Source organism: Sturnus vulgaris, chromosome 9, assembly GCF_052056855.1.
Source record: "Sturnus vulgaris isolate bStuVul1 chromosome 9, bStuVul1.hap1, whole genome shotgun sequence".
In the NCBI taxonomy this organism is placed as follows: domain Eukaryota; kingdom Metazoa; phylum Chordata; class Aves; order Passeriformes; family Sturnidae; genus Sturnus; species Sturnus vulgaris.
The window spans coordinates 12,055,702-12,068,008 of record NC_142251.1 but is presented as its reverse complement, the minus strand read 5'-3'; the positions used below and the strand labels follow the sequence as shown (position 1 = coordinate 12,068,008).

General features: G+C 37.4%; 1 protein-coding gene across 7 annotated transcripts in view; it reads right to left on the bottom strand.

Annotated features, from left to right (window-relative positions):
• AK5 (adenylate kinase 5) overlaps positions 1-12,307 on the bottom strand; it is an 89,467-nt gene that overhangs the window by 63,142 nt on the left and 14,018 nt on the right. For all 7 annotated transcript variants that reach the window (XR_015805371.1, XM_014872159.2, XM_014872160.2 and 4 more), the window contains exon 6: positions 6,034-6,225. Coding sequence is in view for 6 of the 7 variants with exons in the window: in XM_014872159.2 (XP_014727645.2) it covers positions 6,034-6,225 (192 nt within the window). In the remaining variant the exon portion in view is untranslated. The remainder of the gene's footprint in view (positions 1-6,033; positions 6,226-12,307) is intronic.

Genomic DNA, 12,307 nt, shown 5'->3' with positions numbered 1-12,307 from the left:
ATAAAATAAGAAAGTGGAACATCTTAGGTCTCTCCTCTCTTTCAGGGTACATCTACAGAAAAGAAGGAACAGGAGCAAATGCTCAAATAATCCCAGAATGGTACTAGATTGGATTACTAGAGGCCAGTTCACTCAGTCTCCTTTTACCATTTGAATCAAAGCTGAGAACAGTATAGCAGAAAAAACAGTCAGTTGCCACTTGCATAAGGAAATAGAAATAGCTAACAACAGCTAATGATAGCAACTTAGATGCTATAAGCAATGATAGATCCAGAAAATGAGGATGTTAAACACTGGGACTGTAGAGCACAAGCTATCAGATGTTGTAACTTTTTAATAAGACTGTGAGTGTGAGAGCTGAAAGACCATCTTGATTCTACTGAAGTAGCAACTTCCATAAGTTAATATGCAAATTTTCTCCACCAAATGACAGCAAAGAGGTTTTGCCATAAAATCAGGAAGTCACCAACTGTGAACTTTTCACTGGTGGGAAGATCCACTGGTGGCAATTAGAGCTAGAAATCGCTAATGGAACTTTGGGTAAGAAATCGGGTTTTTTTTGGTTTACAGCAATACAGGGCTGAAATGCAGCTTTGGTTCTTCAGCTGGATGTTCACAAAGTCAGCTGTGGTTCAGGATGGGAAAATTTGCTTATGGATGATAAATATTCTTGATTCAACACAAAAGGTCTTCCCAGGGAAGAGATATTTTTTCCAATCTAGTTTCTTAATATATCTCATCTAAATAAGAAAAATTAATCTTCTTTAAGCATCACTTTAACTACAAGAATGAAATTACAAGCTGCTATTCACCCAAAGGACACAGCTTAATTACCTTAAGATGAACTATTTAAAATAACTTGAAGAATATTTAGGACGTTATTTTAAACATCTCCTACAGTTCATTCCTCTGCATGATAACTTGGCTTAATTACTTATCTCAGTTTTAGTTTCAGATTTGTAAAAAAACGGTCTGTTAATTTTAAATATGTATCAGCTTTCACAGTGCCAGAAATGGATAAAATCTGGGATAGTATGGCTGTTAAAATCAGCATTCCCTCTCTCTTTCTGGAGTTCCTAAATCAGCTTGGCCGATGCACTCATCGCTAATTGTACAGCCAGACTGGTCAAAGTTTATTTCTTTTTTTTCGAAGTCATCTGCTTCATTCAAGCCACTGGGTGTACAAAAGGCAGGGCAGCTTTCAAAAAGCTGGTGTTTATTTAAATTATCATATTTCCAAAGTTAGAACATAGTGTTACACTGATACTATCCACCTCAGAAAAAAATTTCTACCCTCAAGGTTTCTCTGCATACTTCTATGTACAGAGATGGCAAGTTTCCATCCTTGGTCATTCTCTGGCAGACATGAGTATTTCTGATATACTTGTTGACATAAAGCATAAAATGGGAGACTGAAAATATTTTGAAGCTTGGAAGTGTTTATGGTGCACATGCTTCTATATATGCACAAATTACTCATCTACCATTCCCATATAAACTGTGCATATATTTACAAACAGTTGTTTACACTGATTTCCAGATAAAATTCATTTATGGACCTTGGACCTTCTTTGTGTTCTTCAAAATCTCACAAAACAGTAACACATAAATAGTGTTGAGATGCAGTGTAAAACCTAGCAGTGATTAGAACATGTGGAAACTTTCACTAGTTCAGCAGTTTTACAGAAAACAATTCCAGGTTCTTGCTCATAGCCCAGTTTTTCTGCAAAAGGGCTATCAAATATAGGAGAGACACAGAAAAACTTAATTTTCACTAACAGCTTTCCATGACTGCAAAGCTCTGGTTACATGTTTTAGGCTTCAGCTTACCTTTCACTGCTTTGAATCACCAGAAAATGGAAATGTGATAGTCATTATCTCCCATCCCACCTCTAATTTTCCCTCTACAGAAATTTTAAAGTTTTTATATAACCATATAAATTCATGGAGCTAGGTAAATATCTACCATACAGTAAAACAGGGGAAGACTCCCTAGTCTCAAACAAAACCTCTGGTCTCAAGGTTCCCATAAACAGCTGCCTACATTCCTTGTTTGATTTGAAAAGGTCTTTAAACATTGAAAGTTTGCTCCAGATGCTCCAGATTATCTGGGCTCTTCTTTGTATGTCCACTTGGTCATGCCAAGAAGTACTCTGAAGATCCTGTGTAGCAGTCAGGTTAAAAACATTGAAAATGTTCCTGAAAGACTGTGTTTATGGCTGCTGTATTTTTAAAACTACTGAAAGGCATCTGAAAATATTTTGGTGGCATTGAGCCAATTAATAGGAAATCTCAGCCCAGTACCCTCTAGAAACAAAGCAGATTCAAATCCCCATCTCTGACCTTTGGGGAGAAAGGCCATGCTCAGATACCAATGAGGCTGCATTTGAAGGAAGCCATTCCTGCCAAGTCTGTATCACTTTGCAGCCGAGGATGCAAGATCCAGGCATCAGATGGCACATAACTGAAATTTGGAGCCTGCAGCAGGGAGGTGAGAGCACACGGGGGAGGTGGTGGCTCACAGTCCCTATTCCTAGCATCACTTCAGGGAAGGAGGAGTGGGATTTTTAAAATTTTCTTTTTAACGATTGTTTAATGTAAAAACGGCACGGATGCGCGCAAATGTCAGCACCAAGAAAACAAAGGCATCTACTGGTCCTGTGTTCTGCCAAACCAGATGCATGTTCCTCCTCTGAGCTGGATTCTGGTTTGGGACACATGCCTGGCAGAGGCTGCCATTAGGACCTGGAAAGCAAGGTGAGAGCTCCTATGAAGCCTTTCATAATAGTTTGCTATCAGTGAAATTTGAATAGATCTTGGGAGATGCCCAAAGTCTGCAGGAGTCATGTTTCTCCAGAGATGGGCCCAAAATTAAAGGAAGAACAAATTAAGTGCAAATCTTTTGGAATCAGCATTCAGCAGCAAACAAATGAAAAGCCCAAACCAGCACCTCAAGTTGGGCAGCTGTATGATAATAGAGAAACTTTAGAAATAAACTGTAACTGATATTTTCAGCAGCATTTTGGTAAGTCACAGCCTTTAGATAAAGTTCATGTCAATGTGCAAGTTCTATACCAAAACTCCTTTTTTAACTAAAACAAGAGAAAAAATTTATATAACACAGTTCCATAGGGAATTTTTCTGTGACAGTTGACAGCCATTAGGCTTGTTTGATGCTTATGAGGGCAGACAGCTACATCCCTCACCCTCAACTGTTTAACTTCTAAATTTGTGCTCAAAATCCATTTCCAGCTTCAGCTACTTTTTCTGGGTTCTCTTTACTTCTCTGACTAATCTGAATGTCATTTTAATGTTTTCATAAGCATTGTAAATTCCCTAAAAGGACAAGTGGAACAATGAAGATATCAGAGAAATCCGCATTTCATGGATGCCACAGGATGCTGTCTTGTTCTGGCTGTTTAAATAAGGACCAGCGTCTTCTTTTAATGTTTGATATTTTTGTCTCACGACAGCCAGTCTTTTATTTTTTTCCCCTTAAATGCACACAGATTTATTAACCCAACAAGGTTGACACTGCAGCTCTAAGGTTATGTAGAATCACTGTCAGTAAGGCAGACTGGAACAAGTCTTGCCTCCAGTAAGAGAAACTTCTACTGCTACAACGATGAGCTTTGTAAACTTTTTTCTGTCTAAACCAAGGGATATGTTCTACAAAGAAAAGCTCATCTCTCTGACCGTGGCTTCAGTAATTGTTGACCAAAAGATTTTTGAAACCAAACGATCTCCTCTCCAAGAACTACACCGTTATCTATAGAGGATTACAGTCCACATAAACTGGAGATTTAGAAATCTGTGTCCAGGAGTGAAATTCTCTGCTAAACATTAGAGTACTTGATGTCACCTATGAACCTACATGTTCTCCCTCTTATAAATTAATCTAACTAATATCTCCCCACCACCACCAGATAATGTGTGTGCAGCTATTGTCTAGGTAAACAATACATAATGTTTCAATATTTGTTAAAAGTTCCTGAAACAGTAAATGTCAGCATATGCATCTATTTACATAATCTCTGTCCAATATTGTGTTATAGTCTTGATACCTTCTGAATTTAAATTTGAGTTGTCAGGTTCTGATTTGTTAGACTACTGACAGATTGCTAAAATGAACTTTAAACACAGACTGTATGTTCATGAAAATATCACATATTTAATTCTGTTAATTATAATGAACTTAACATCTCGTTATTCCAAAGAGGGAGTTTTTCAGAAGGAACAGAGTTGTATTTCCCTGTTTCTTAGAAGTACCATAGGTGGGGGCCTCACTTATTTCCTTAAAAACAGAAACCAGGATCAGACTGTGAGAGCAGGTACACCATGACTGAGAACATAAGGCATACAGAGCACCAAACTAGTACATCCTGGGTACTATAGCAAATTATCACAGATCGTGTGAAGAAAAAAGATGAAGGGAAAGACTTGCACCTAAGGAACCTAACCAATAAGAACTGAAATGAAGAATGTGGCTCTTAATTCTATTAACCAAAGTATGTTAAAAGCAGTATGGAATAACTGTTGGAGCATGAAAATAAATCTTCTTTAGGAATTTAGATTTTTATTTCTTGCTCATAAAATGTCTAACAGTAGATTATAATTTTATATATATAATGTCTGCTTATTAATCATATTTGGTTATATTTCAGTGAATTTTTCTTTTGGTCTGTTATCGATGAAGAACAACATATTTTTTAAGTAGATGTATAAAATATGAGTTGTGATTCTAAAATTATAATACTCCATAAGAAAAATGGTCCTGCTTCTCTCCTCTGACTAGAATTGTGATGCTGACTAGAAGTGTCTGAGATTTACAGCTTTGAATAACAATGACAAGGTGCAGGTACAGATTTAAAAAAATATAAATCTTCCTATTTCCTTCTAGTCAATGTTGACTTTGTCTGACCTTGCCTCAAGGATTCACTCCTCTGGGAATTAGGCTACTTTAATTCTATTTTATGCTATTCTAGTTCTTACACTGTTCTCATCTGCATAGTATTTCACTGTCTTCCAGGTTCAGCATTATTAGCAGCAGGATGAATGTTATTTTATTTCTTTCTTCCTCCTTCTCTAGGGAAATAGCATGAATAAGTGCAATACTTTCTGTATATGCTGTTTCCTTTGTGCTGTAGTAGAGTAATTTAATCTTCATATGCCATGTTGTCACTTCCATACCCATCATAAACACTGCTTTCTTCAAAAAGAAAAGAGAATATCTAAGGTGAATATGGCAATTTAAATTATCTTCAGGACTCTCAAGAAAAAGAGTTAAAGAGTAGAAGAAAACTCCATAAGGACAAAGTCTTCTGTTGTACAGGTCCCATCACAGAAATGCAATTCTATCCAGGTGCCCACTTACTTTATGCACAAAGGCACATATTTCCTGAAGAGCTAAATGTACATTCCATAGGAGCACTTGTAAAGGCTGTAGGAGCATCATAAAATACACACTTCCTCAACAATAAAGAAAAACTTGCAAGAATCTTGATCCTCTCATCCTTGAAAACAGAGTTAATCAAAATCCTAAACGGGAACACACACATACTCTCTGGAGAAGCTAATGTAATAATTTCCTGGTATTTTAATTTTGGAATTCAGGAAGATGCTGAATTATATCATTAAGGCTACTAATATCAATTGATGACTTTGCAATTAAGGATGCTTTAACCTGTCATGAGTCTGAACAGAATCAGTCACACTTGCTGTGAGGACACACCAATGTGAACTACTTAGGGTATCAAAAGAAAAGAAACAGGCCATCTGTGCCCTCATACCATATGTGGTACCAAGTTCTGTGTGTTATTACAACCAGACACAGTCTGTAATGTAGAACATGCCAATAATTCAACCGTTGTCAACTGCTCAATGAATTCAGTGTCTTCATTAAACACTTAAGTAGCCGTGCTCTTAACCTAAAACAGAATTAGACTCATCCAGCCTGTTTTAAAGCAAAAGATACAAGAAGCCAAGTACAGCCACAAAAATTAAGGTTTCAGAGATATACACTAAAGGACTTACTGTGATAATCAGCCCTTTTTCCTGGAAATATTTAACCAGTGGGACTGCATTCTGCTTGAAATTCATTAGTCTTCTTTGAGTGGCTTTCAGGTTATCATCAGGTCTCCCTTGCTGTTCTGCACGCTTCAGTAACCTTTCTTTCAGCCTTTGACTGGAACATGCCAGAAACACCACCAAATCTGGGGTACAGATCTGTGGAAAGAGCAATTCAAGAAGTCTGATTAAGTTGATTATCCAGCACTACCGGACTCAGCAATTCCATTATTATGCGAGGCTCAGATATGTCACATTTCCATAAGTTGGAACTTGATGTAGTCATTAATTTTCTGTTGGTTTGTTTGGGTTGTTTTGTGGAAGTTTCTAGGCTTAAGGAAGGGCTTCTGATCTTATTTGGAGGTTAGTCAGCTTGTTTCACCTGATACATAAGGAAAAAGTTTCATGAAAAAATTTTACTTCACAGCAAAAAGTGTTCTCTAGAAATAATTTTTTACCTAAATTTTTTTAAAAGAGCAAAATATAGATGTCTCACACTCTGCAGGAAAATGGTTGGATGGTTTCCATCTGAAAACTCTTTAAGTAAGGTGGTATTTAAAATCCAGCAGCCACCATGAAGCTAACTGATGGTTAGGACCAGGTGAAAACAGACCTATTCCAAGAGCCACAGTTTCTTATAACACTTTCACTATTTCTCTAAATCTCTCTAAAGCTTCAGTGCACTTTTCAGGAGGTCGGGTGGGGCAGCTTAAAGGGTTTTGATTTCCCCTGTCCTTTTCGGTCTGTGTGGTGAGCACTGGTATGTGTCACACTCATCCCTGCACTGTGGTTCAGGAATAAAACCTTATAGCAATGAGATAAAGAAAAAAATTTGAACTCTAGCTCTTTCCTAGTTAAATCTTCTTTATAAGATGCTATCAGACATTTAAAGAAGAGATGTCTCTGGCCCTTGATGTGGGGAAAGCAGTGATAGACCCACTTTTTTAGGAATATGGCTAAATGTTCACAGGCAATTTTTGGAGGTCACTACTACTTAGTACCTATGGTGAAAAAAACAGAAGCCATAGAATCTCCACACATCTGTTAAATACTTCCAGGGATGGTGACTCAAACATTTCATTGTTCCAATGTTTGACAATCCTCTCCATAAAGCAATTTTTCGTAATATTCAATCTAAGCCTCCCCTGGTGCAACCTGAGACTCTTTCCTCTCACCCTAAAATCACTCAGATACCTGAATTTTTAGGATTTTTAAAATGTGGCTACAAATGTATATTAACTTTATTCATAACATCTGATTTTGTTCTTTCCTCCATCTGGTTGCTGCAAAGAAACCTACCTCTCCTTAAAGTGCTGTCTTTTGAGACATATTAGAATTCTCTGTAAGAAGCATTTAAGATGAAAACAAACAGTTCAGGTTTTTATCGGATTACAGATTAGAAAGGATTTATTTGTTCTCACATACAAGCACAAAGTAATGTCTGCTATCTTTACAAACAAAAGAGTTCCTACTTTAATTTTAACTAATATTAGTAAAAACAGTGACTTCCTATTCTAGAAATGACATAATCTACTTACAATGATGATGGTGGATGCTCAAGAATTTTAAACAGACATTTTTCTCATTATGTTTTCTATCTACAGAATAATTTTGTCTTTGTTCAGTTTGATGCAACGTAAATTTGAAAGTCAAATTTGAGCTATACATCAGTACCAGTAAAACATCTACATGTGTTCTAACCAATACAGTGTAAATAATAACTGATTTATATCTTTATGCTATTATATAGTTGTTATATTGTTATTGAGGGCCAGAACAAACTAATTAAGCTTCTGAATACTCTCTCTATCTCTACCCAAGGATGTTGAATTGCATAAAGCCAACCATATTTCGTGACTGAATAGTCAAAACTTCCCATGTGGACAATCTGGAAAATTAACAACTAAGTTTAAAAAAAAATAAGCTGGTTTTCCGTCATTTGAGAGAATAAAACATGAAGTATATTCTGGCCTTTTTTACTGTCAGTCTGAGTAAAAAAAGGTTCTTAGGAAGTCAAAAGAAACCAATACAACTTCTCCAGCCTGAGGTGGTGCTCATTAGCCTTTACAAACGAGGTCGCTGACAGAGTAGTACAGGGATATGAGGAAGCAGAAAGTGGTGAAAAAGCAGAGCCATATTCAAACAGCAAAGGACAGTCTGAAAAGCAGCACTAGCAAGAAAGATGGTGGCCTCTTTATCATTACAGAAAATTAAATAGGATTTAAAAGAAAATTAAATTATTTTTTACACACATTGTAGATGATTGGAGACATGAGCACACAAACTACAAAGATAATAGTTCTGGTAATTATTTAGGAGTATCTATTAGATTTTGAAACAATTAACCTTATAACCTGTTTTTTAAAAATAACTTCCAGAGGGAGAGAAGCTCTCTCCTACCTCTGTCACATACACCTCAACGTCAACAAAACCAGAATAACTTTCCCTTCCCGTTTCAGTCTATTGTAAACAGACAGAGTTATTCTGTCTGTTGATGGGATGAATTCATTATGAAAGTTAATTTTATTACCACATAATAGTTTTAAGGTGCATAATTATTCACATGAAACACTATGAAAATAAGTTTCTGTGTTAGACTTTCATGCAATATGGACATTATTAAAAGTAGCTTGGTTAAATTAAGGTTGCTTCACTACTAATAGAAGAATAATGAGGAATTTGGGAATTCAAAAAGCATATAGTACTAAAAAAACCCAAATTATGACACAGATAGATTCTGAAAGAAAATGCTACAGATTTCAAAGCCTGTTAGTCATGGAACACTGATGAAAGGGAATGGCTGATGTACCTTGCAGCAGACTGAGCACAGAGACATCTCAAGTCCCTGTGTGGATATCCAGCCAGTTGAAGCTTCCTAACATACATTACATAGGGACTCAGAAATTACAACTGGTCATCGGGGATCTAGTAAATTGGAGGACAAAAGGAGTTTATACAAGTGAGTAGTTTTATTTAGTACTTCCATTTCTGTGTATCCTAATAATAGTGGCAGAAAGATGGTAAGAAATCTTCAAATGTTCCAAGCCATGGCTGGCCTCACTTTCAATGCTCAGCACTTCAGGATGGCACCTACTCAGGCTGTGGACTCATACCAGATCTCCTCCATTGCAGGGCTGGAGCTTTTGTGCACCACAGGACTTCACATACAGCATCAAATCTCAAAGAGAATAAACAGACCACTCTTGAAATTATCAGCCCTGAAGGAAGAGGGTCTCCTTCTCCCTCACACAAATATGAGAGTGCAGCTTACCACAACCAGTCTCAGTTCTCTAAAGAAACTGTGGCTGGGTAAGTGCAGTCCCAGAGGAAGGGAAGGATCCGAATGCCACCACGATTCCATCAGGAGTGCAAGTTCTCGTCTGCTTTTAATTCCCACAAACTGCACTGGCTGCAGAAGTCACTCACTGTTTAAGAAAATGGGAAAACACACCCTAGGCACCCTGGGCTTAATTTCTTTCTTTTTTTTTTTTCTAATTGTAAAATGAGGATAATAACAAGGTATGACCTAGACAATTCATTAACTAGGTTTAATTATCTCCTTTTGCTTTTGAAAACGGAAAGTTCTCTACAGAATCTGAGTACTGTTGTTGCTCTCAATTTTTTACAACAGCAATAATACAAAAGACACTATCAGAATCACAGGTACTAAGACTACCATTTTTCTAACACTGTGGGTTTTCGGATCTGAAATATATTTCACTCACAAAAATAAAATGTCAATGAAAACAATGTTTTAAAATTCTCGGTTCAAGAAACCTAGTTTCAAATGAAGTATTGTCTGAAAGATTTTTTGAAGTGTCAAAAAATTAATTCAAGCATATTTGAGGTAGGAATTGAAAACAGAATCTGAATATATGATGCCTCTATGAATTCAGCTTTTACATGCAGAGTATGCATCTTTATAATCAGAAAGTAGTTGAAAACTAGATAAGAAACACAAGGTGCACAAAAGGGTAACATCTTTCCTGCATGCATAGGCATACAGACCTAATAGCACTTAGTATTATTATTTCTCCTACATGCTTTTACAACCTTCAGGATACACCCTTGAAATGCTATTGATATTTCACTCCTTTTTTCACAAACCACTTTGCTTCCACTTAACTATACCTGTTTGCAAGACATGCTTATAAATACTTTTAGCAGCAATGTAACAGGGTAGTGTGAATACATGGACATCTGGGATTACTTCTCTAGAAACATATCTATTCTCCTATGTAAATATGAGTATAAATTGCTTTTTTTTTTTCTAACAAAGGAAAAGGGTTTTTATAACTCAATTGAAAATAAACCCTTGTTTCAAACTCACAACTAAGTGTTGTTGAGTTTTATGGCTAGGGAATAAGTTTTGTTCTGAGACTCAGCTCGTAGAAAAGTTGTACAGAACCAACACAGACAGAAGAGCTGGATTCCTTCATGCTGATTTCCCCCAGTACACACATCCTGTGCTCAAGGCAGGGGGTTTTATACATGTCCAGCAATGCATGTGAGGTAGGACTGTGAGGCTAGGGAAGGGAATTTGACTACTTACTAACTGGAACTCAGCCTATGGGAACAGACAGGTTTCTGGTTATTCATTTTAAATGAGATGAAGAGCATATGGCATCAACTCAGAATAAAACTGGTGGGTACATCCTCTCATTTTTTAGAATAATATTTACTAGTAAGTAAATCCTACTCTCTTTGGGTCTGAATCTTCTTCCTAAACTGGAACCAGGAATAAATTGAGAGTAATTCTATGCAAGTTGATGGTGTTATTGACATTAAGCAGTGTAAGTGGAAAGATGCTCCCTTTTCTCTGGGGTATTTTCTACATCTCTTCTTGTTAGTGAGAATAGTGTGGTTGTTTGCTAGAAATTAGATGATTACACTCTCTCTCATTTTTCCTCATTAAGCAAAAAGATGAAAATGCTCTGTTTTTTAATTCCTGGTATGTTCTACTAGGTACTCCTGAGAAAACTGACAGCTCATGAACAATTGCCATTAATTTAACAGTGCATTTTATTCTTGTTGGTAAAGGTTACTAGCAAGCTGGTTTATGTCCTCTCCATGTGTACTCTCCCTTGTAATTACTTATTTGCTTTTTATAGTTCCATCTTTGCTGGGTTATTACACTGTTTGCATAGTTTTTTCTTGGTTTAGAAATGCAAAATCATGAATCACGTTGTCAAAGAATGAATCCCGCTGATAGAATGTTTTTCTGGTAGATTCCTTTGAACCATATTCATGCTGCCCAGAAAAGAAGTTCCCAGCAAATTGCCTAGAGTATGTTAGGCAGACTGGTGTCTTTGGGAACAAGAGATTCAACTTTTCACCTGTGTCAGGCAGCTAACTAATAAAAATCCCTATCTGTTAACACTAATGCTAGTGATACAAAGAAAGGATTGAGCAGACCTCTGCTTCAGATCTGCTCAGCAGGCACCTCTATCCACTCTGAATTCACAACATCAGGTCGTGTCTGAGGACCAGCAATGGATGAGCTCTCCTTTGCCTACTCTTTCCCAGCAGATCTGGAAACCTGAGACCTATGGTTGTTTACCCAGCAGAAAATGGAACCATTGCTTGTCTTTCTCTGGAGAGTGCTCCAGCTTCCAGGGGAGAAGAGGATAATAGTAAGACCTTTCCACCGGTCTCCCAGTCAGGCTTGGCTTAAAGAGAGCAGTGTAAAATTCACAGGGAAAAGACTGAACAAAAGGAACCACAGCAAAGCAGACTGCTCATGTGATAGTCCTCCCACTCCTCACACAGATCGCTGGGTACATATTCAGTAGGGAATCATACCTGGGTCAGTGAAGGATACATCAGGGAGAAGGGAGATAGAAGTTTAGGGGGAGAGGAAATAAAGAAGATACATTTGCCATGATACAGAAAAAATATCTTTATCAGAACAAAAACCTATTGCAGAAAAACAGGTCTTCCCCTTAAGAAGCTTCACAACAAGGTTGCATTCACGTCCCTGGCTGATCTGGAGGCCAGGAACAGCAGGTTTTCTGTGAGAAGCTCTTGGCAGAGCTGGAGCTTGGCAGTCAGACCCTCAGGCAGCTGGCCACAAACACCTGTGTCAGACCTGGAGGGCACTGCAGGCATCTGCTTGGAGGTCTGAGCATCAGCCTTGGAGGAACAGCACTGCTGTCCTCAGCCTCTGAAAGTGCCCAGGCATTTCTCACCATCCTATATTGTGCCACCTACACAGTTAGTTCTACTTTATCACAAATATTCT